The sequence below is a fragment of the Chenopodium quinoa genome, unplaced genomic scaffold (genome assembly GCF_001683475.1).
Source record: "Chenopodium quinoa cultivar QQ74 unplaced genomic scaffold, ASM168347v1, whole genome shotgun sequence".
Taxonomy (NCBI): domain Eukaryota; kingdom Viridiplantae; phylum Streptophyta; class Magnoliopsida; order Caryophyllales; family Amaranthaceae; genus Chenopodium; species Chenopodium quinoa.
This window is the reverse complement of record NW_018745174.1, coordinates 1,490,057-1,512,848: the sequence shown is the minus strand read 5'-3', so window position 1 is coordinate 1,512,848 and position 22,792 is coordinate 1,490,057. Positions and strand designations below refer to the sequence as shown.

At 32.7% G+C, this 22,792-nt stretch overlaps 3 protein-coding genes across 7 annotated transcripts; 2 read left to right on the top strand and 1 right to left on the bottom strand.

Annotated features, from left to right (window-relative positions):
* The first annotated feature begins 681 nt into the window (after positions 1-681).
* LOC110710501 (two-component response regulator ORR9-like) lies at positions 682-3,475 on the top strand. The gene is made up of 5 exons (XM_021888817.1): positions 682-1,112; positions 1,262-1,356; positions 1,460-1,540; positions 2,528-2,598; positions 2,771-3,475. Exons 1-5 carry the CDS (start codon positions 1,010-1,012, stop codon positions 3,162-3,164), a joined length of 744 nt encoding a protein of 247 aa, XP_021744509.1. The 5' UTR covers positions 682-1,009; the 3' UTR covers positions 3,165-3,475.
* Positions 3,476-4,631: 1,156 nt separating this feature from the next.
* On the bottom strand, positions 4,632-6,976 carry LOC110710500 (acetylajmalan esterase-like). The gene is made up of 5 exons (XM_021888816.1): positions 6,706-6,976; positions 5,844-6,059; positions 5,594-5,739; positions 5,157-5,430; positions 4,632-5,047 (listed from the first exon to the last, which is right to left on the bottom strand). Exons 1-5 carry the CDS (start codon positions 6,974-6,976, stop codon positions 4,824-4,826), a joined length of 1,131 nt encoding a protein of 376 aa, XP_021744508.1. The 3' UTR covers positions 4,632-4,823.
* A 2,739-nt stretch (positions 6,977-9,715) lies between these two features.
* Positions 9,716-22,372, top strand: LOC110710499. 5 transcript variants are annotated; one of them, XM_021888810.1, is made up of 8 exons: positions 9,716-10,174; positions 11,180-11,283; positions 11,697-11,802; positions 13,960-14,142; positions 14,428-14,880; positions 15,100-15,186; positions 15,269-15,322; positions 21,852-22,372. In XM_021888810.1, exons 2-8 carry the CDS (start codon positions 11,236-11,238, stop codon positions 21,890-21,892), a joined length of 972 nt encoding a protein of 323 aa, XP_021744502.1. In that variant the 5' UTR covers positions 9,716-10,174; positions 11,180-11,235; the 3' UTR covers positions 21,893-22,372. The 5 variants fall into 5 exon arrangements, with proteins under 5 accessions (XP_021744502.1, XP_021744507.1, XP_021744506.1 ...); XM_021888815.1 differs by having other exon boundaries at positions 21,847-22,372; XM_021888814.1 differs by having other exon boundaries at positions 15,269-15,343.
* The last annotated feature ends 420 nt before the right edge of the window (positions 22,373-22,792 follow it).

The following is a 22,792-nucleotide window of genomic DNA, read 5'->3' as shown; positions in this document are numbered from 1 at the left end:
AGACTAGACTAGAAAATTTCAGATGAAATTAGATTAAATCTTAATTTTGCTTGTTTATTGCCATATATTATTGATTTCATATTTGTAAATTTATGAAAAATTAGATGTTTGACAAACACATATGAATCTAGCAAGATTACATTTGAATATGTATTTTCTTACATTGATGTATAATTAAGGTTAAGTTCAATCAAATCAGATCAAACTAGACTATACCAAATTTTAGAAAATTCAGACCAGTTATTAGATTACTTATTTCAGACGAAAAGAACAAAACCTTAGAAAACTATTTGTTTGAATAAACTAAAGGAAAATGCTATACATAGCCCTAAGGGCTACATATAAGCATTTAATTTACTCTTGAAAATTGTTTAAATTTAGAAAATCATGACAAAAACACACTAATTACACCGATTTGCGCGTGTTTTGTCATGAATTTCTAACTTTATATATTTTCCAAGAGTAAATTCAATGCTTATATATAGCCCTAAGAGCTATGTATAACATTACCCTAAACTAAATTGAACACACCTAAATAAATTCCCTCATTACAATTATTATTTACACACAAATACTTTTGCCACAATTATCTACGCTCTACAGTAATTAATTAAGTTCAATAAATATCAGGTGAAGAGAACACGACTTTAAAACCAGCAATTATCCAGAGGTTTTATTTAATAGCATTGAATTGCTTAGCCTGTAATTCAAAAAACCCACTTGGAAAATCCTGTTACCCAAATCTGGTCAGATCTTACTTTGTGGGATTTTGGTGTTTATTTTTATTTTCTTTGGTTTTGTGGGTGGGTCTTATATGAACAGAAAACCCAATATCCCTCTTTCTTCTATTCCCCCCACTCTTTTCTCCCCCTTTCTTTGTATACCCAAATCCCACCACCATTCTCAGTTTCCCACCAACAAAAACATCAACAATTTTACAAACTTTTTTGTGTTTCTTTCAACTAAACTTTAAAACTAGATAAAATTTTTTCAATAGGTTGGTCCAAAAATGGGAATGGCAGCTGAACCTCAGTTTCATGTATTGGCTGTTGATGACAGCTTAATTGATAGAAAGCTCATTGAGCGTCTCTTAAAAACCTCGTCTTATCAAGGTACTAGTTTTATATGCACGCGATGTGTTAGTCTATATATATATATATTTTTTTTTTTTATGTTGGTCTATTTTTTGTTACATGTCAAAAGTAACAAAGGGGTAATAGATTTTGTAACATTTTTATTGGTTATTTTATTTTTGGAACAGTTACAACAGTGGATTCTGGCAGTAAAGCTTTAGAATTTCTGGGTTGGCAAGAGCAACAACAAGAACTACCTTCAATTTCACCTGATGATCAGCAGGTTTAGTTTCTTATTTATTTTGTAAAAAAGGGTTAATTTTGCATATTATTTTCTTGACATTTTCATCTGATTAATTTCTATGATTTCAATTTTCTTTTTTCAGGAAGTAGTAGAAGTGAATCTAATTATTACAGATTATTGTATGCCTGGAATGACTGGCTATGATTTGTTAAAAAAAGTCAAGGTATTCTTTTCTCTTTTTCAACTTTTTTTTCTTCTTCTTTTTATTAGGACTTAATTTGTTGTTATCTTTTATTTAGTGCCTTTTTGACTGTCTTTTTACTGCCATAATCTAAAATAAGTCTCTGAAAAATTCCTTTTAGATGGGGTTTTCTGTGTTTTTTTAAGGATAAATTTATTAATTGTATTTGTGTTCTGTTTCTTCTAGAATCAACGAGAGGAAAATTTCATTTTGGGAAATAAAATTTTTATTTTATTTTTGGGTTAGATTTGAGATAAATCTTCTTATATTTGCATCCACACAAAATTTGATTTTGGATATTTTAAAATTTTTTTTTTTTTTTTTTTTGGGTTAGAATTATTCAGTCCACTTCTCTAACGTTGTCCTGCTGTTTTTGAATTGGTGGTGCTGCTAATAATGAATTTCCTTGGATTTTGTAATTCCAAAAAAAAAAAATTGATCAAGAAAAAATAAAAAAGAAAGAAAATTTTGGGGGGTAGAATTGAAGGGTTGAATTTTGGAAATTATAAAATCAACTAAATAAGGTACAGTAAATTAGTACTCTATGATGGATTTCTTTTGTTCTTGTGGGTGAAAATTTATGCAGCTGATTTGCTAATTACAGTAGCTTTTTTAACTTTTGAAGAAAATGAGGTAATATGGATGTACTCACATTACTATGACTAATAACATAATGAAGATTTTTATGACCAATTTACACTCATTCATTTTTATATGTGTTTTTTATGACCACTTACCAAATGGACTGTAAAGGTGTAAGTAAAAGGAATTGGCTGAACTGTTGGTTTAATGTTTTTTGTATGAATTATTAATGACATAACGAATCATAGCTAAGTGATAACTCTAATGAGCGCGTATTGCAAAATGCCGCGTTGGTGAATTGTGTAGTACATTATGGTTTAAATGAAATTTTCAAATGAGCTCGGGTGTATGGTCCAGAAATCTGACATTCAGTGTTCATTTCTGCAGGAATCCTCTTCACTGAGAAACATACCTGTAGTTATAATGTCATCTGAGAATGTTCCTTCTAGAATTACCAGGTAAAAACCAACAAATGACATAAAGTTGTAAGAACATTGCCTAGTTTTGACATTCCATTAAAGGAAATTGTGCTGTTACTCTTTGTTTGGAAATTGTTGCGACAATGTCACTATATTTACTCTGTTGGAAATAGAAATATTGACCAAATAGGAATTATATCTAATGTATCAGATGTTTAGAGGAAGGAGCGGAAGAATTTTTCCTTAAACCAGTGCGATTGTCGGATGTAAATAGGCTTAAACCCCATATGTTAAGAGCCAAATATGGGCAACAACAGCAAGACATGCTTGAAGTTGAAGCCTGTCAAATACCCGAGATAAAATCTATTCATCAACCACACCACGAACAACGAACACAAGATCCGCAACCACAGCCACAATCACAACTGCAACAAGGGCAAGAAACAGAACAAAAAACTGAAGAACAACAACAACAACAATCACAGCAACAAGTACATCAACAACAGAACAATAATAGCAAGAGAAGGTCCATTGAACTGATGGAAGATGGACTTTCACAAGATAGAACAAGACCTAGATTCAGTGGTCTGACTACTGTGATCTGATTAGTAAAACTTTCCCTTTATTTTTTTCTTGGGTAGTTTAATCAAATTAGATCTTGGTTAATTTTTTTACATTTACCCCGTATTTTTTTTTTTTTTATAATCGCCTTTTCGTTTCTTTTTCCTTATATACCCTTAGAGGGTTTGTAGAGATGATAAGGAAGATGTATATTATGAAGGGTTGGGGGGACAGAAAGAGAGTTTTAATTAATTAATCTCATGGTTAAACCTGTATACATCATCTTACACTGAACATAAATGTAATTTTCCAATTTTGTTTTACATATTAATAGAAGAATTATTGACAGGATTAACAGGGTTATAACAGTTAATTCACACTTAATCCAAGAATTTGTTGTTATCTATAGAGACAATTAGCATAAACCCACCTGGATTAATGTTATTATATAGTGCTAATATGAATACTTATTTTATAATTTAGAGTGCAGATTTCTGACACTTTTTATGAGTTGGATAGAAGTCATGTTTTAGGTTGTCAAAAACTATGTTAAACAAAATCAAATCTTCTAATATTTTCACAACCTGGAAATTGCAAACTTTGCTCCTAAAGTTATGGTTATATGAAAATCATGCCATGTTTGTGGCAAAGCACAATTTTAACATCTGAAAATCACATAAATTAATTTTTTTATAAGAATATTCTCATGTTACTGGCTGATGCCCTTGTCCTTTTTCCACCTAATTGAGATTTTGCTATGATCTACAACTAATGAACTTCTGTATTTAGTCAATGTTGCAATTTTGAACTTTTCATACTTCCAGAGGGCATATTTAGAGTTATAGACACCCTAATTATACAGTGTAGACGGTTGGATATACTCGTAATAGTTTACGTGGTGTAACCAACCGGATAATATTGACTTCAAAAATATTTTATATTTCAAGGGTTGTGACAAGGTTGCATTGCTGACGTGGTGTCAATTGTTATTTTGAAAATCCCGGAATATGGACTAAGACGTTCAAATAGGTATCTTTGTAGGATTGGTTTGCAGACTTTAGTGGCCAATAACAAAACTAATCAAATCCAATTTGTGAAGTAAATTGGTCATTGGGCTTGAGTGTATAATAATTCAAGAATAATATCAGATTTTGTTATTTCTTTAACCCTCTCATTTTGACCTTGCCACCTTGTTTGAAATATTATTGGCTGTTACAATTATTTATAGAGTAATTACTTTTATGATACAAAACATTAAGATTAGTACAATTTGCAGTTCTTTAACATCTGTTATTTATTGTCAATGAAACAATGAGAGCAACAAGCTATTTTAATTTTCAGCAAATGTAGTATATGTCAAATCTTCATGTTACTCTTTATTTTGAGATCAATTTCTACAAATTTTTAAATAAGACCGCATTAACTGTATATGTTTTGCAAAATAACATTAGCTAGATAATAAGACTTCATAATAACTTAATATAATGCTTTAATTTCATATATAAGAGGAAAATGCTAAAGGATTTGCTTTAAACTTCAATAGTAGTTTAATACTTGTAAATCCAAAAACTATTTTTAAGTAATTTAATCATACTTAACAAATAATATTTGATAAAGAACGTACAACAAGAAAAAGTGTTAAGAAAAATTAAAAGCATTATGCATCCTACACAACACAACTCTGTTTCCTTGGTATGAAATAATTAAGTCCTTGCTTTGGTGATGCCAGGAACAATATTGTGGTTCAATAACCAGTTTGCCATAACACTGTAAGCATGTTGAGTCATATGGATTCCGTCCCAACTTACGCTCTTGTCGGGCTGCTCACACACGGGAACTCCTGTTCCACACATTCGAGTTCCATCGTAGTTGTACACATTATTACCCATCCCACAACAAGCCCTTTGCGTTTCATGCCTATCGAATCCTGTAAAAACATCGACCATAATGATTTATTTAGTAATTAGTACATACTTGGTATATTTCTTGATTGAAATTAAAACATTTAACAACACTACGACGAATAATATACTAACCAAGAGAGACGGCGTTTTGAAGGAGTTCTCTAAGGGCTGTGAAGTAGTCTCCATAGATGATTGTGACCGTCGGGTTTTCCCTTTGAAGTTCTCTAATAGTTTGTTGTAGGAAATTGTTTTGGTACGTGGCAAACTCGTTCATTTCTCTTAGACAATGGAGTTCATCATACTTACTTGCGTTGTTTGTTTGATAAGTTGTAAGATATATTGGCAAGCATCCGATTGGGAAATTTCCAGGAATCACTACTCGTATGGCACCCAAACTAATTAGTTGCTGCATAATTAAACAATACATATTAGTTAACAACTTAACATATATATGTACTTCATAATTTGTAGTAACATATTGTGTATATATGAAAAACAAACGAGTTTATTAACATCATGTAATTAATACAGTAACCCTTAGTTTTAAAAAAAAAAACACGACGACTCACCTCCACGGCTCTTCTAATAGTCCGAATAACATCGGGCACCATCCCTTGTACTTCTTTCATACTTTTCCCTCCAAAGAAAGCATAATTGAAGTCATTGCCACCAGATTCGACAATAAAGAGTGCATTGGCAAATTTACGCTTGCAATCTACAAACATAAATTACACAAATTAGTGTACAAGTTAAATCAATAACATTTAACGAGAAATGTTTGGTATTAAATAGGTAGAAGTTATGTTTTAGATAATTTACCTGATGGATTGTGACATATAGAACGAATATGAGACCTAAACCATGATAGTTGCATGGGTGATAAAGAACTACGGGTGGTCCGTGACTCGATTCTTCTTGCAGCTAATTCGTATGTGCTAAGCGCTGTTGAGCCAACAACCGCGAAGTTCACTCCATGATTGAAATTTCCATTCCGGTTAAGGTATGCGTCAAGGTATGGCAAATTGAAGTGTTCAGCTGAAATTTAATAAGAAAACGTACATGAAGAACAGGTTAGTGTATACGTTATTTTTTCAATGGATCGATAAAATTAATTCTATTGAAACATTTTAGATACTCCTAATTTCCTTCTCTCATAAAATATTCATTTCAGCTCGATCTATTCAGTCTAGTTCAAGTAAATGTTAATTTATAGTCTTATATATAGTAGTCCGTATATAGATATAACAAAATAATGTTATACACCATTATTTTGATAATTAAACTTTTAGGTTATAGAAAGATTTTTTTTGTAAAATTATTAAACTCAAGAGTCAAGATGAACATAAAAATAAGAAAAAAAAAATATAAACCCTAAATAATACTTTCGCCCTTAAGAAAAACTTCAAATAACAACTTTTTTTCTTTACTTTTAGATTTAGCACGTTAATGTTTGTATTATTGCTCTACATATACTTTACGACCTCTATATTTCCATATAGTCAAATCTTGTTAAAATTTCTTAACGATTATTTTTTGAAAATATCAATTTTTAAGTGTAAAAAGTACTCCGTATATTTATAAGTGAGATGTAATATGAGATATTCGTACTAGTAATATTAGAATTCTAACAATTAATAACCTCAAAATAACAAATAAAAGAATTATTAGACGAAGTGCATACCAAAAAAATCGACCATAAGACGTCCATTAGAGCAACGTCCAGTAGGACGTCCAAGGAAGAAGTTTTGTCCATAAGGAAATCTACCGCAGCCTAAACTTGCTCCAATTGGATTTTCGCGTATTAGATTACCAGTATCAGAGATCGAGTCTCCAAATTGATAGATAGCATCAACTCGGGGACGAATTTGATCATGGCGTGCATGGATTATTGGTAAGGCAATAGTAAAGAGAAAGGCAAGAACTAAGAAAACAGGTTTTGTATTGTAAGCCATTGCGATGATGGATGAAACTAACAACTTTAATTGATTTATTTTGTCATGAATTACCAATATTTATAGCAATGCAAGTATCCTTAATCATGTATGTACGTGTACTAATTGGATTAGGATATTTAGAGTTATGGAATTATTACTGTTACGTATGCAACAAGAAGTAGTATTTTAGGAAACTCCTTAAATTTTGGAGACTCAAGTTATTAATCTAATTTAATTTGAGGCAAGTTATTAGTATAAAGATTGTAATATAATTATCGTTTTGTTAGATATAGTACAATAGATTTTTTTTTTAAAAAAAATATTTGTTTAACTATTTAAGTGAATAAAAGTATTGGATAACTAAATTACTCTTAACTTGTGTGTCACTCTTGGACTCATTGTTACAATATTTGAATTTTCTTTTCCTCTGTATATTGTTGTAGATAATCAATAATTAAATTTTATTTTCTTTCAAAAAAATAATTAAATTTTATTTATTTTTTTAATTTCATATTTTTGCTAATTTTTTTTAAGGATTCCCCTTGCCCTTTTCAACCTGTATGATGTTAAACACTAAACAATCATGATTTATTGTTCTATCAACTCATTGGGTTTGGACTTTAGAGTTATGTAGTCAAAATAATGAGCTTTTCTTTTCCATGGGCTTGACTTACTTTGTATTTTGGGCCGTGTAATACCACCACTGGTGTTGCTTTGTTATTTGCCTATTATATTACTGAGAGCTATTTGGTGGGCACTACTGAGAGCTATTAGTTGGGCCACAATGCTAAAGAAGACTTTTTACCTAGACATGAGTCAAATGGCTAAAGAATGCTTCTTATAGAGACATGGGTCACATGGCAAAATATAACCCAAATTAATGACCTAATTTAGAGTCTGTTTTGATTTTATAAACGGAGCTATACTGAACTGAACTGATTAGAGGTAAATTGAACTGAACTAAGATTAAGCTGAAGAGGACATGTTCTTATGCCAAACTATAGTTGAAATTGTGAAGTTGTAGGACACACCCCTAAGGCCCTCACACTCAAAATGATCCTGCCTAAACATTAATATTTTTGTTGTAGAAAGTAGGGGTGATGGGATTTCCAACTATCCACTATAAAGTTGCCGCCTAAGAAAAAAAAAATGGGATTGAAGAAAGAAAACAACCCCAAAGATTAGATTACTCCAAAAAAAATCCAAAGTTGGGATTATTAAAAAAAATCCGGGCAAAGTTGAGATTATTAAAACCAATTTTTCCATTATACTTGTATTATTAGTCACATTGATAACCAATTTATTATTATTATTATATTCCTATCCATTTTGCTTAACTACATTCATCTATGTCATATCCTAGAAATTAGGCACGTAGATTATGAAGTTATCCATGAATAACTGTGCATCAAATTTTGTATGTTGTTCTACACTTCTACATATTATCATCACATGCAAGCATATTATAGTTGATACGGTATCGCCTATATTCTTGATTCATTGCATTATTAAACTTTATAAGTGAAACTATTTGAGAGAATGAAATTATTTTTTATAATAACTTCATAACCGTAATCCAAGCAAGCAATCAACTAAAGTGTTAAAAACTTTCACAAAAAGAGAACAAACCCAGCAACACATGGATGGGAGAAAACATCTCATAAAAAAGGAGAAAAACAGGTTTTTTTTTAAAGTAAAAAAGTAATAGAAATTGAGGCTCACCATCCTGATAATGCTGGATGGTAGCTCTTGAAGGAATCCAACTATAGAGTTTTATTGAGAGTCGGGTTGGAATATTCTTTATGTTAATCACTAATATTTGATTCATGAGCACCCTGATTGATATGTATTTTTTTTTTTTTTGAATTAGTATATTATAAATGAATTAATCAATTATCTAAATTTGATCCAAACATGCATGCATCCTAGGGTTTTTGCCAAAGCTAAGGCGTCGTAATGGATATTAATAGTCGCCTGGGTTTGTTTGGCATTACTGTGGTATTCTGTTTTTTTTGTTTTTTAAAATCATATGATATATGTCATATAATGAATTAAAAATTAATCAAACTTATTAAAATCATGATAATTTTGAAAACTGACAAAAAAAAAGTGGAAACACCTTTTTCTTGTTTCATGTTTTTGGTTTAAAAAAAAACGGAAAAATAAAAACAAAAAACGATGCCAAACACTCCTTCAATTAATGATATTGATATCCGTATCTGTATCATGTAACATTCAACTATGCCATATCCTACAAATGATACACATTAATTATGAAATTATCCATGGATATCTAAGCATCAAAATCCTTATATTGCTCCGATCCATTATCATCACAAGCAAGAAATCTTCTTCATCATATGTCGAATCTCAAGATATTAACAGTTGATATAATGTCGTCTATATTCAATTTAGAATATAATAGTCAATATCCATTTCCTTTATGAAACGTCACATAAATCTTCAAATCAAATCCAATTTAGTTCAATGTATTTGCTTTCTTAATTATAGACCCGAATATCTATTAAAACCAAGTAATTCATACCACTATACGTAAAACAAGCTAGAGACAAAATATTTCAAGTAACTTTGAATTCAAATCATACCAAGTCAAACCCACGACATTTCAATTACCTTCAACAATTACCACAACGTAAGTTTACACGAAAACACCAATAATTCAAGATCGAGACGGATAGAATCCGACAAAGGTGAATACAAGCCACAAAAAACCTAGCCACAAAACTTGAATGCAACTCATTGAAGATCCCAAGAAAAAAACCCAAAACCAACCAACCAAAAAAAATCCCCTTTCACATCATCATAATTCATTCATTCATTGATTCATTCTATTGAATTTGACTCTCTTCTACCCCCAACTCCAACTCCAAGCAAAAACAAAGCAAAGACTTGACTCCCAAGTGTTATGCCCTCTTACCCCAACCCCAAAAATTAAGGGGTTGGGTCCCACACCACAGACATTTGTGGGCCCCACCAAACCACGCACAATAAAATAAGGCCTTCCACACGTTAGCGCAGCCAAAACCATCAACAACAAAAAGGCAAACACATTCTCTCTCTCTCTCTCTTCTTTCTCTCTCTTCGCCCATCATCATCCATCATCTTAGCATAATCAGCAGAATCTCTACTTTCTCTCTCCTCAAGTTCCTATCATCTTCGTCTCTTTCCTCGCCACTCAACGCTACCTTCTCTCAGGTTTTCCCTCTTTCTCTCTCCTCTTTTTTTTTTTGGATTTTTGTTGAATTCTTCCTTCTTTAAATTTCGCCGTTTTTTTTCATGATTTTATTGATTTTTTTTTGCATTTGTGTAATTGATCTGGAATTTGTGCGTAGTTTCTGAAATTTATACAAATTTATGTTAATTTTGTGTTTTTATTGATGATATGATGATGATGATGATGGATTTTTGATGATTTGGATATGAAACCCTAGAGTAGAGTCTAATTTGTGAATTTGTGTGATTTTTGAGGTTTAAGAGTGATAATTGAAGGGTGATCATGTTGTTTTTGTGTCAGTACAATTGCCACGGGTTGTCGTTTTCGAGTTCTGATTATGATTTGGACAATTTTGTTTGTTATACGAGAAAGAAATTAATTAATGAAGTTGTACGGATTTGTAATTATTAACTTTTTTTACGCGAAAAATTTGACTATGCATTTAATCACCAAGATTTAGAAATTTTCCGTATTATTTCTTCAATCCACACTCGAGCGTATTTGAAACTAAATTTTAGTTTGTAATTGAAATATATATGAAGAATTTAAGGTAAATTTTTGAATGAAAGCTGAAGATTCAATTGAATTGAATTAGGGAAAGTTTTGTGCTAGATTATGCTGAAATTCAGTTTTCTGAGCAAAAGATCCCTAATGAATGTTTGCTGTCTGATGTGATTTACGCTCTTACGACTAATGATCGTTTTAAGCTGGTTCCATTGATTTGTGTCTCAAGCATGCCGGTGCTTTCTTTTGTGAAGAGCTCCTATGGTGTGTGAAGCTATTTTGCATAAGCTTATTGGCACAAGTCTAGAAAATTTACTGTCGATTTCCTCAGATGAAATTGTTGCTTGAGATAAAGTTTTTCTCTTCTGTAATGTCTGATTCCTTTCTGCACTGCATTTTGTTTTTCTTTTGTAATGATATTCAGGGAGCTACAACTGTTATACAAGCTATTTTGTAATGTTTTTCTTTCTGCTTGTTGACAGGAGCTACAACTGTTATGCGAGTGTCTTCTGTCTGGATTTCTTAAAGTCCTCTAATCATGTCAGGTGGGGACGTCAGAGGCCCCTCTGGTGAAGAATTACAATGGGTATGAACGGATGCATTATATTAAGGTTTTTGCTTCATGATCTTGTTTGTTATAATGTTGGACTTTGAGGGATATTGTTTTCAAATATAGGCAAGATCTTTGACTAGATGTCTTTAAGAGTCATTAGAATTTTCTTTTTTCTATTGCTATATCATCTAATAGTTTTGAATTAACCTGTTTTAGGAAACATATCTGTTTGTGCTTTGTTTACCATTCATCTCGAATTCTTCATAATTATTACTTTTTTTTTTGGAGAGGGTTTTAAACTTCCTGGCTGGAGTAGCTCTGAAATTAATCATTGAGTTTCTCTTTTTCACTCTCCAACACCCCCAGGATGTTATGTTGATTACGATCTCCTTATTGAATACTATAGTTATTGAATATCTAGGGTTGACCCATTTTCACAATGGCAGGTAAAAAATCTTATAGAGCGATGCATTCTACTGTACATGAGTAAGAAAGAAGCTGTGGCCACGATCACGCGTGAAGCAAATGTGATGCCTACTGTTATCGAAATTTGTAAGTTTATGTAATTATAATACATACCCTTTCAGCCCTTTTCTGTTATATGGTACAAGTAACATGTATGCATGAGAAAGGAGGATCAACATTGCAGGAAGATATAAGCGTGTTTAATAATAGTAGCTATACTTTTTTAGAGGAGAAAGTTGGAATTATATGTTGTAAGTATGAAACACTACTTAATATGAGCCCCCATAAATCTGAATACTACTTCAAAGGGGATGCATAGAGTATATAAATATGCTTTATTTAGCAAAGTTTTAATAATGTTGGTGAAACTCTCATTAACTTGCCATCCAATTACATACGATGCTTCTCTCTCTCTCGTATTCTAGAGATGTAATGAGTACACCTTGCAATTTGCTATTTCCGGAAGGTAACACTTCAGAAAATGGGAGAAATAGGCTCTTTTCTACCCCTATTTTTCACCTGTTGCTGGGTGCTGTACGCTCAAATGTAAACTATAAACATCACTAGTGAACAGTAGTTGTGTGATCTTTTGTCATTTTAGAGCCAATACTCAAGAGCCTTTTCAATTCATTTGAATTACATCAATTTTGTGGAAGTGTCTTGTCCCTTTTTCTGCAGAAATAATTTGTGCATAGGAATCTTTGGCCTTTACTAAGGATTAAAGTCGGTTAAAGGAAAAGAAAAGCTTGGAATTTGTTGGAGCATTCGATAATAGGTTGTTGTTACAGCTATATAGGTGTTTTAAGGGGTGGGGATCCTGCTTTGATGTTGCTTCCTTTTTCACATTTTCTTTCATGTAGGACTTAAAGTTTGGAACCAGGGCTCTTTTTGCTTTGCAAATGTAAATTTTGAGGTGTATCAATTATTATTTCTTATCCTAGGTCAAGATAGTGTCTCTTAGTTCTATCTTTAAGCTGCTTGAAGCAAACTTGTTAAGGGTAGGTAAGTACTGGCAGCGTAGTTTTTTGTCAGTGACTTAAAAAGTGGGTATAAAATTGTGGACGTTGGGGAGTAGAACTTAGAAATTGGGAATACATTTAATAGTTTGCACTCCCTTGTTTGGTGTGTGGTAAGGAAGTGAGAATAACTTGAGAATTGTTATCTCATTTGTTTTGGTTCAAGTATCCTTTATTACACTTGTGATGTTTCTAGCTATATGTGATAATCAAACCGGAACTAGGGGAACACAAACAAGGTTGTGCACTTAAAGAAATTTTTGTAAAAAATTATACCAAAAATAAAAATAGAAGATGAATAAAAAATCCGAAATAATGAAATCTACCTCCCTCATTTATTCATTCACTAGGTGAGCTCCTATACGGTGCAACTGCTAACAAAATTAAGTATAACAATATTCTTAGTTTTATTGCTAGCCTACTTACGGAGAAGTATGGTTCTTTGACATAAACATGATTAATTATTACAATAATTTATGCAAACCTTACATAAAGGAAGCCCCAAAAAACTAATACAAGTTTTCAATTACATGAAATTAATTAAAGCTGCCAGGCATAACACTCTTTTTGTAGAGTATCATTACTTTGCACCCAAGCCACCGGTCCACACCATTGACAGCATTTTGCTTTACACCTAATGTACTCATGCACAATTAAGATCGTTAAAACACCCACTTATTAGAGTAGCAAAACTTAGAAAGTTACTCTGGTAATTTAATAATACCATCACAGAGCTACATTAATTGAATAAAGGAATCAGACACTTCATTAACTCAAAACGGAATAAATTAAATTGAAGAATAAAAGGAATAATTGAATAATACCTTACATGTCTCTCTCTCTCTTTTTTATTTTTTCATATTACCACAACCAAATATTAGGTCTCAATAGCCAGAAACAATCCACATTATTTCACAGTTTGTGACTGTACCCAATGTTTAAAACCATGGGTGGCATGGTCTTTTTTTTTTTTTTTTTTTTTTTTCCTGATTTTCTAAGCTCTGGCACTTTTACCTGGCCACCTGGGTAACGTAATAATTGAATTGAGGCCCATTTATTTTATTTAATTATTTTAATTGTTAATGTTGTGAAATCATAAACGAACACCAACTTTTTGTCATAATAATAGAGATTCCAAATTGCAATCTGGATTCCCTATTCCCACTAAAGATCAGCTGTTTTGTTTTTATGTTTGTTAACTTTACTAGTTATTATATTTTTTTTGTAGTATGGAATCGACTTGAAGCAGAGAATCAAGAATTTTTTGAGGCTTATCATATACGATTGGCATTGAAGGATCAAATACATCGGTTTAATGAACTGTTGAAGCGGCAGGGGGAGCTGATGGGAAAGATCAAATCTTCTGGAGTTGCTCCTATGCCAGCTACAAATGGAGCGCACATGGCACAATGTAAGACTGAAACTAGGGACATTTTTTTATCAGGGAAAAAAATATGCCTTGTGTTTTACCAGTTTTACCAGTGTGTGTGTGTGTGTGTGTGTGTGCGCGCGCGCGTGCGTAAATTGATTATACAAAATAAACTGCAGTTTCTGTTATAAGTCTTCTATGATTGCAAAGTTTGAGTTCTATCATTTAAGTTGTCTTAATGTGTGATTACTTGATGTGTTTCTTATGCCTCTTTTATTTGTAGCCCCACTGAGTATTATATTAATATGTTTGTGCATCTCTTAACAGTCCAACAAAATGCTGGCTGCTATGATACTGTTGATCAGACTGGACCATCTTTAACACCAGAGAGCTTACAACCTCATATTGCTCCAAGTTTACCCAATTCCTTCACTAATGGTGTATCATCCTTGCAAATTCCTTCACCTTTTCCGTCCAGAACAATTGATTATCAGCCTAACTCACTTCATATTCAGAACTCTAGTTCCTTGAGATTGATGCAAGGTTTGAATGGAGGGATTGTTAAATCAGAAAGTAGCTATCCTTCCAATTCCTCAATTTTTTATGAAGCTGATCCACATCTTGGTGAAGCGCATGGCTCCATGGAAGATCCATCTATTGCAGCGTTTGGTGGTTTGGAAGCAAGCTCACAACCGTTAAATGAGACACTGTTGAGCATCAATGGCTCTTTTGAGCAGCTGGGACCCAAATACTATGGTCTTCCCAATTTAGTTTATCCTAGTATGTTTTTACTTTGCCCCTCTTATTGATTACTTCAGGACACTTTTGACTTCCTTGAAATTCTGTAATTGGTCATAATATTTGCCAATTGTGCTTCATTTGATCACCGTATTGTCTTTATTGTACAACTAGGATGAAGTTAAAAAGTTATGTTGTCTGAAATGATGATCTAGGATTTCATTGTTCCCGTCTAATGTTTGACTATGTTGTCTTGGACAGATGGATTAGAGAATTACACAAATTCAGCTCTTATGTCTACAGAGACGGAGAACATCCTTGCTGCCCGAGACACGGGTGAATTAGCAGGTGAGATGCTTTAACTAATGTTCATACTTTGTTAGTTTGCAGATACTTCTGTGGGTCTCTAATATATGCTGTGGGCTAACAGAAGGAAACAAGGGGCCATTGACACAGAACTATCATACTTATGAAGATTTTGGAAGTGAGTGATTTAATTATATTGGTAAGATGTTCCTTGATTATTGACTTAAATTGCAGCAGTCATTTTTCTGTTGAACGACATGTTTGCATTTTCATATACTTTACTCAGTTATTGTATATTTGCAAAATGGAAAGTGAGTGTGTATATAAGGCTAAGCACAGGTCAACCTGGCTTCTATGTTGGTTTTTGATGGTTTATGTCGATAGATCAATTGTATGATTATGTGATCAAATAGAGCATACGAAGTATTTTTTTGATAAGGGAGGAATTTTATGAATACATAAATTTAGTACTGATGGAGGACAAGTTTAAACATAGAATTACAAATTTATTTACAAATGAGCCTATTTCCATTGCCTATATGCCCTATAGAATTGTTTTTGAAAACCCAAGCCTTGGCTTTTAAAGATGCAGTCAGCAATATCACTTTATTTCTATAATCTATCACAAGAGGTAGCAATTTTGTAAAACATTTAGTGCTTTGCCCACAATAACTTCTTGTCTACTTTTCCTTTGCCCTACAAAACCCCACGAATTGAATCAATCCATCTTTTATCGAAGGGTGGGTCCTTGATATGGTTGTTAAAAGCAAACTTCATAGATTATTTGCCAACATATTTTGAAAGAAGACATGTGAGCAAAGCCTTTGTTTCCACAACATATCACTATTAAATAAGAAATTAGTGCCTAAATTATACTCCCTCCATTTTCTTATAGTTTACTCACTTTTGACTTCCTTTTTTGGATGTTTCTTTTTAATTTACACACTTGTATCTTTTTATCTTTGAAATTGGGACACACCACTTTTGCTCTCACAAACAATGTTTTTAAGTGTCACATTAACATTTTATTTTTTTCTGCCTCCTAAATTAAATGTAATTCTTGGTTTTCGTGAAAAGAGTTACTCCGTAATTTTTAATAAAATAAACAAAAATAAATAAATAAAGGGAGTATGTATATCAAAATTTCTAAGGGAAATTCTTAATGGTAAATTGGTAATACTTAATTATTACTTCCTCCGTTTCTATTTAGTTGACGCGTTTAATTTAGGCACATATATTAAGGAGAGGAGAGAGAGTGAAAGAGAATGAAAAAACAAGTGGGGTAGCTTGTAAATGCAAGGTAAAAAATTTACCCCAAAAGGAAACGTGTCAACTAAAAAAAACTTCCTAAAAAGGAATACGTGTCAACTGAAAAGAAATGAAGGTAATATTTATGTATTTGGTCAGCTAGAAAAATCTTAAAACATCACAAACAGCCCTTTATTTTCAGTTATAAACTAGGCATTACACTAATGATTTTAATGATAAATATGTAAAATAATTAATCAACCATGGTTAATCTATTTATTTATATTTTTGAAAATCATCCCACCATTGTTGAAAACAACCCCATCCTTTCTATATTTGAACACCATTTTTCTAAAACACCAGCTTAATATAGATAGAAAGCTGTAAGGCATGAGATGGCTATGAGCCTTGGAGTTGCTCTTGGACAAAAAGCAACGATTATGGCGGATTACTCTTGAATTTGCTTAAAATTGGAAATTGTATTGTAATGTAAGTAAAAAATAAAGAAATAAATGCATTTGGTGTTTAAATTTTCTGTGAGTGTTAGGGGGGTGTTAAGGAGTTGAGCCTATACCGATCAAGCTCGACATCTGTGAGCTTAGGCCTAGCTCGAGTTTGATATTTCTAGACGTGAGTTCGACCTGAGTTTTGTTCCTCATATGTTGTTTCTAGTCTCAAATTTTTATTTTAATCAAGTCCTCTCTTTTTCCAACCTGCATAAACTATTAATTGGCCTTTAGAATTGTAAAATATAACTTTTTAGTACACCCACAATCATAACAATTATATCAAATTTGCATGTTAGGTTGCTTGCAGCCTTGCAGACCTTGTATCATATCAATTCATCAATTAATTAACATGAATTGTAATTTAATCTTTCCCAAAAATAAAAACATGAATAAATGCTATTTCTTAGAAGACATTGAGCGGTGGTTAGTTTTAGGAGATACAGGGCCCATCGACCGGTGTTCCTTTCACAGTAGGAGAGTGAAAGTCTCTGAAGGGATATGAAATAGGAAAAAGGCTAGTTTTATGTAGTTGTATTTTGTTTGTTGTAACTTTGTAAATGTTATCGATAACAGAATAACGAATAAGGGCCAATTTGGGAAATGTCTAAATAAAAACAATGATACCCAAAGCTTAATTTTTGATAAAAACTGTATTTTTGGTAACAACTTAGCTTTTAATTAAATTTTAATAAGAGAAATTTTTTTTCGAGCTTGTTACTTATGAGAGGCTAGGCTTATTAACACCTCTTAGTGAGAGACTGAGAGTAGACAATTTTAGTGAATTTTGTTTAAAATTAGGGTGTATATGTTTGAGTGTGAGCGTGTGTTTTCTTTCTCGAAGGGAAGGAACAAAAAACAAGTAGGAGCTTGTTGTTTGATGGATTGAATTCAGATTTAAGATTAGGGGTTATCAATCATTTGTTCTTACATTTTTTCAAAGAGAGAGAGAAGTGGGTTTAATTATCATGAAATATATTGTTAAATAAGTATTAATATAAAGTTTCATAATATCTACTTTTCTATAATTTTCACTTATAGTTAATTCTATATACTTCCTACGTTTTTTTAGTTGCTACACTTTTATTTTCACGGTCTCCTAGACAATTTTTTAAGAGTACAGAGATAGAGAGAAAAAATAAGAGGGACCCATGTGTGTAGGAGAGAGATAGAGAGAAAGATATGTAAAAAATGGAAAGTGTTGCAACTAATTTACAATTTCCAAAATAAGAAAGTGTAGCAACTAAAAAGAAACGGTGGAAGTATTTAAAGTCAAAATAGTACATTGGCATGTGTGTCATGTTCGACTATATCAATTTTTCTAGGACGGAGAGACTATCATTATAGTGGGCAATTCATTTTGCGATTTCTGTAATTTTTCGCCATATTACATACTCTGTCTGCAAATAAAAATCCCATTTTACCTGAAAAACTTTTCCCTAAATAAAAGTCCCATTCACCTTTATTTATTTTTTGCTCATTTATCAACCAAATCCCACCATCTTATTTTTCATATTCACTTTAAACCATTCATACCCTATATTTATTTATTTTATTTTTTTTAAAAAAAATCACCTACCTAAAACTGTCTGTTAAAGGCAATTGAAACTTTATTTGGGGCTGAGGTAGTATTACAAATTTAGATTTAATGGCATACATTAATTACCCTTGTGTATTTTCTAAGGCTTAAGTTCTAGGCTTTGCTATGGTCGTATGACTTCTCTTCTCTCAATGGTTGGGATTGCTCCATGAAATTGATATGCCTGAGAAAGAGTGGGACATGGTGTGAGGGGAAAGCTAGAACGATGAAGTTGGTAGGGATTGAATTAATGAAGTTGTAAAAGAGGAGAAAATGGAGGAATTCAGTGAAGAGGAAATTGAGTTAAGAGGTAAAATGATGAAAAATGAGCAATAAAGTTGAGTGAAGAAGTAAATGATATCAGTTAAAGAGGAAGTAAGACAGAATTTAGTGGAATGGAAAGTGTAAGTAATGTCGTGTCAGTCTTGAGATGGATTAGGTAGGGTATTTCAGGTTATGTGACCAAATCCAGGTAGCAACATATGTGGTTTAGTGACCAAAACCAGGTAGCAACTTATGCTTAAAAGTTATCAGGTAGTCTTAAACACTTTTTTTTTATAAGGTATCTAATTGGAAATAAGTGTTAATTAAATTGGTTTTTACGTTCTTAAGCACATGTAAGTTGGCGTCTAGATATCTACTTAATGGAAGATATCATTGTCCAGAACTTACTTTGGCTGTATATACTGTCAGCCAGGTTTGATTAACTGTAATTCAATGGTTATGAACCTTAATGTTGTTGCTGCTGCATGTCATATGTAATATGTCGTGTTCTTACACCAATATCCTGATTGTGCATTGTTCCTGGGATTTATTGTTTGGATGTGAGAAGTGTGAGAAGACTTAGAAATTTGTGCACTTTATGGATATTTTAGATCTATGATATCATATGTTTGGATGATGAGTGTAGCCCGTTAGGCTGTTATTTAGTAATTTTTTTATCTACTACCATGGCAGGGAATTCCCACCAGACACTTATCGCACTATTTTTTTTGGTTGAACTTTTTTAGGCTTGAAGTTTGCTTATTTTGAACGCTAGTTAAAACTGAGAAGGCATTTCCTGGTCTTAAACTTATCTAAACTTATTAGCCTTGTGCTAACTTATCTAAACTGATATGCACTGAACTTCACCTATCACTTTTTATTGATTTCCCGAAGAACAAAGCCTGAAGATGGTGTTCTGTGAGTATCTCATGAGGGAACCAGCTTTTATGGTTTACTTTGGGGGGGGGGGGGGGGAGTGGGGATGTTGATTTTTTTTTTTTAATGATAGTAATCTTCTTATACATTACTAAGGACGTTTTGGGGCTGTACTTGGACTAACATATAGGGTGATGTCCATGATAGTAATCTTCTTATACATTACTAAGGAGGCACGACCTTTGTGATTAATTGGGGCCCAAAATGGCAGTGAATGGTTGCTTACATTATTATTAAATCATGATGCTGCAACTCAAGTGTAGTGAACCTAAAACCAAGGATTCATGTTGGTAGGCTTGAGAGCCCTATATATTTGCTGGCTGGTCTTTTGTTCCCAGTTTTGATTAAATTCTGGGCACACTTTACTCAGTGGATGAGCGGCTTCCCAACTGAACTTTGCCATTGTGATGCTACTACATTATGTATGATGGAATAAGGTTTGACCTTTTAGAAGTTTTTCGTTTTACTTGAGGTTCACAAAGAAGGCATGAACAAATTAGATAGCCAAAAATGAGTGTTTCGCTTAGTGTCGTCATGAGATTTTCTTTTTATTTTTTAAGGGCTTAGGTGATCAGTGATTATCTGTCATTTGTCTGTTCATAATGTTATATATTTTCAATTTCTGGGAAGAGCTTATCTTTTTGGCTGCTCCTTTTATTCTTCTTGATTTTACAAAAGAAGTGCAAAGTGAAATACAGGTCAAGCAGGGTCAGTTGTATGACAACTTAGTTTCTGTGAAGGGTAGGCTTTGTTTGTTGTGTACTGCTCTTGTGATTCACACTATTGGCAGATGGCATGGGAATGCTGCAACCTTAATGGATTAAGCTGATCTTATATGATAAAAGACTGCCAACAATCTCAACATTACTATTTTGTTAATCTTTATAGGATTTGCTTATCTTTGTTTTCAGTACATTTCTCTCTTTTTTTTTTTTTTTTTTTTGGGTGGGGTGGGGGTGTGCTTACAATTGGCACTGTAAAATTTTCTGTTGGGGAGAGTGCTGAGAAATCACTCAAGTCGATGGCAAGATTTAGAGGATGTGAGAAAGAACAAATTTACGAATGCAAAACAAATAAATAACTCACAGATTTAAGTGGTTTACCGATAGTGTGTTGGCTAAGTCCACGAGCAAGGGAGAGGAGCTTTATTGATCTTGAGGAATACCATATTACATAGTGATATGTCAATTATCACCAGTCTAAGCTATGAATAAACCCTAACTAGATTTATATATAGCTATCCTGAAATTAGGCGAAAAAGAATTAAACACGCTAATTGCCTCAAACCGCGTGCAACTTCCAGGCTTGTCGCGCGTGACCAAGCTCTTGCTTGACCCGGTCACACCCACTGCTCCGTGAGCTATAGCTCCAATCCGTCGCAACTCCAAATGCTTCCTAAACTAGATTCAAGGCATATTTCAACAAGTAGCAATGGGATATGTAAGGACTAGGGAGTCGGGAAGAAACTAATAGTCAGATGATATGCATGAGATGTGAGCTCTTTGAAAGAAGGGGGGGGGGGAATCATCAAACAAGTGCATCAATACTGGGATGCATTAATACTTGGTGTGTATCCTATAAACCTAATGGATAATGGGAGGATTGTGGTAATAGAGATTTATGAGAAGTGAGCAAGGTTGCCTGTTACGAAAGATATTTTGTTGTAATGAAGACATTACATTGGGTGTTGTACAACTAGTTAAGATGCAAAATTTTCCTTGAGTCCTCCCTCTGTTTTGGATTGATCGGTACACTAGGTTTGGCACATAGTTTAAAAAAAAAATATAGAGTGAGGACTGGGGACCAAAGTGAGGATTTTATAATGTAAAGTATAACTGGTTGGAATATAGTTAGTCGGTAGGGAGAGAAATAATATAAAAGTAGTGTTAGTGGGGTTAGAGGGAGAGAGGAATAATAAATAAGTAATACTGAGCTTTTACCAATTAAAGAAGAATTGCAATTTAAAAACTTATGAAAAAGAAAATGTTACTAGTTGAAACAATGTGATAGGTTTTTTTTTTTTTTTTTTTTTTTTGGGTGTGGGGTGGGGAGCTGGGGGGAAAGGATTTAAGCATTCCAAGTAGTTTAGTTGATTTAAGTGTTAAAGATTCTTCTGTGAATAGGATATATACTGCTATGTATTTAACTTCTTTTTTCTTCTGTGGGCAGGTTAGTTTGTCAGTCAAGGCAACATTTATATGTACATATGATTTAGGGACAGACCGAGTCTTTGCAGAGTTAAATACTTTTTTGCAGAGGTACATAAATTGGTGTGCGTACTCCCAACATTTGTTGTTGCTTCCATGATGAGAAGGGTGGCACTTCAAGTCTAGAAGACAAAGTGTTGTGGAGATGTGTAGCAACTTTTGGTTTAGTGTTTGGTTAGTCGTACAAAGTAAAATTTTAGGAAAAGCTTAATGGGCGAGTAATGAACGTCTTATTGTGACTTATAATCTGGATTTTGTAAGATGAAATTGATAACATAGCCTTTTCTTTTTTTTTGTTTGATTGAAAACTGGAACTTTATTCACCATATAGGTTGTGATTTTAGGCTACAGTTCCCTTCATGCTATAATGTTTTATGATTTCAGGGGGAAGAGGAGGCGGTATACAGGATTTGGTTGTTACTGAATTTTTCATTACCCCTTAATTTCTACAGTTCTCAAATCCTAGAATCAGTTTATATTGATGCAAACTCGGATTCTCTGTCTAATTTGTTGTTTGAAGATTCATAAAGCTACAAACAATTTTATTTTATTTATTTATTATTATTTTTTTTCCAAAGGATGCATGAACCATGTCATTTGGATAAAAGGCCTCCTTTATTTGGGAAAAATGTAACTATCACAAAAAGGTTTAGGGAGTACGGAGTAACTTTTTATATCGACCATACAACATTCACCATAGCTTGTAATATTTCTATTCGTTTTTCTAACTAGCAAGGAAGGATATATTATCAGCTCTAAAGTTGATGTCTGTAAACTAAAAAAAAAAAAAAAGAATAGTTTGATGTCTGTAATAATCTTCTTAATCTCTCGTTCTAGTTCACTCGCTCTTATGGAGATGTGGATTAAATTAATTGAATCAGGGAAGATAGCAACATTTTTCCGCTTGA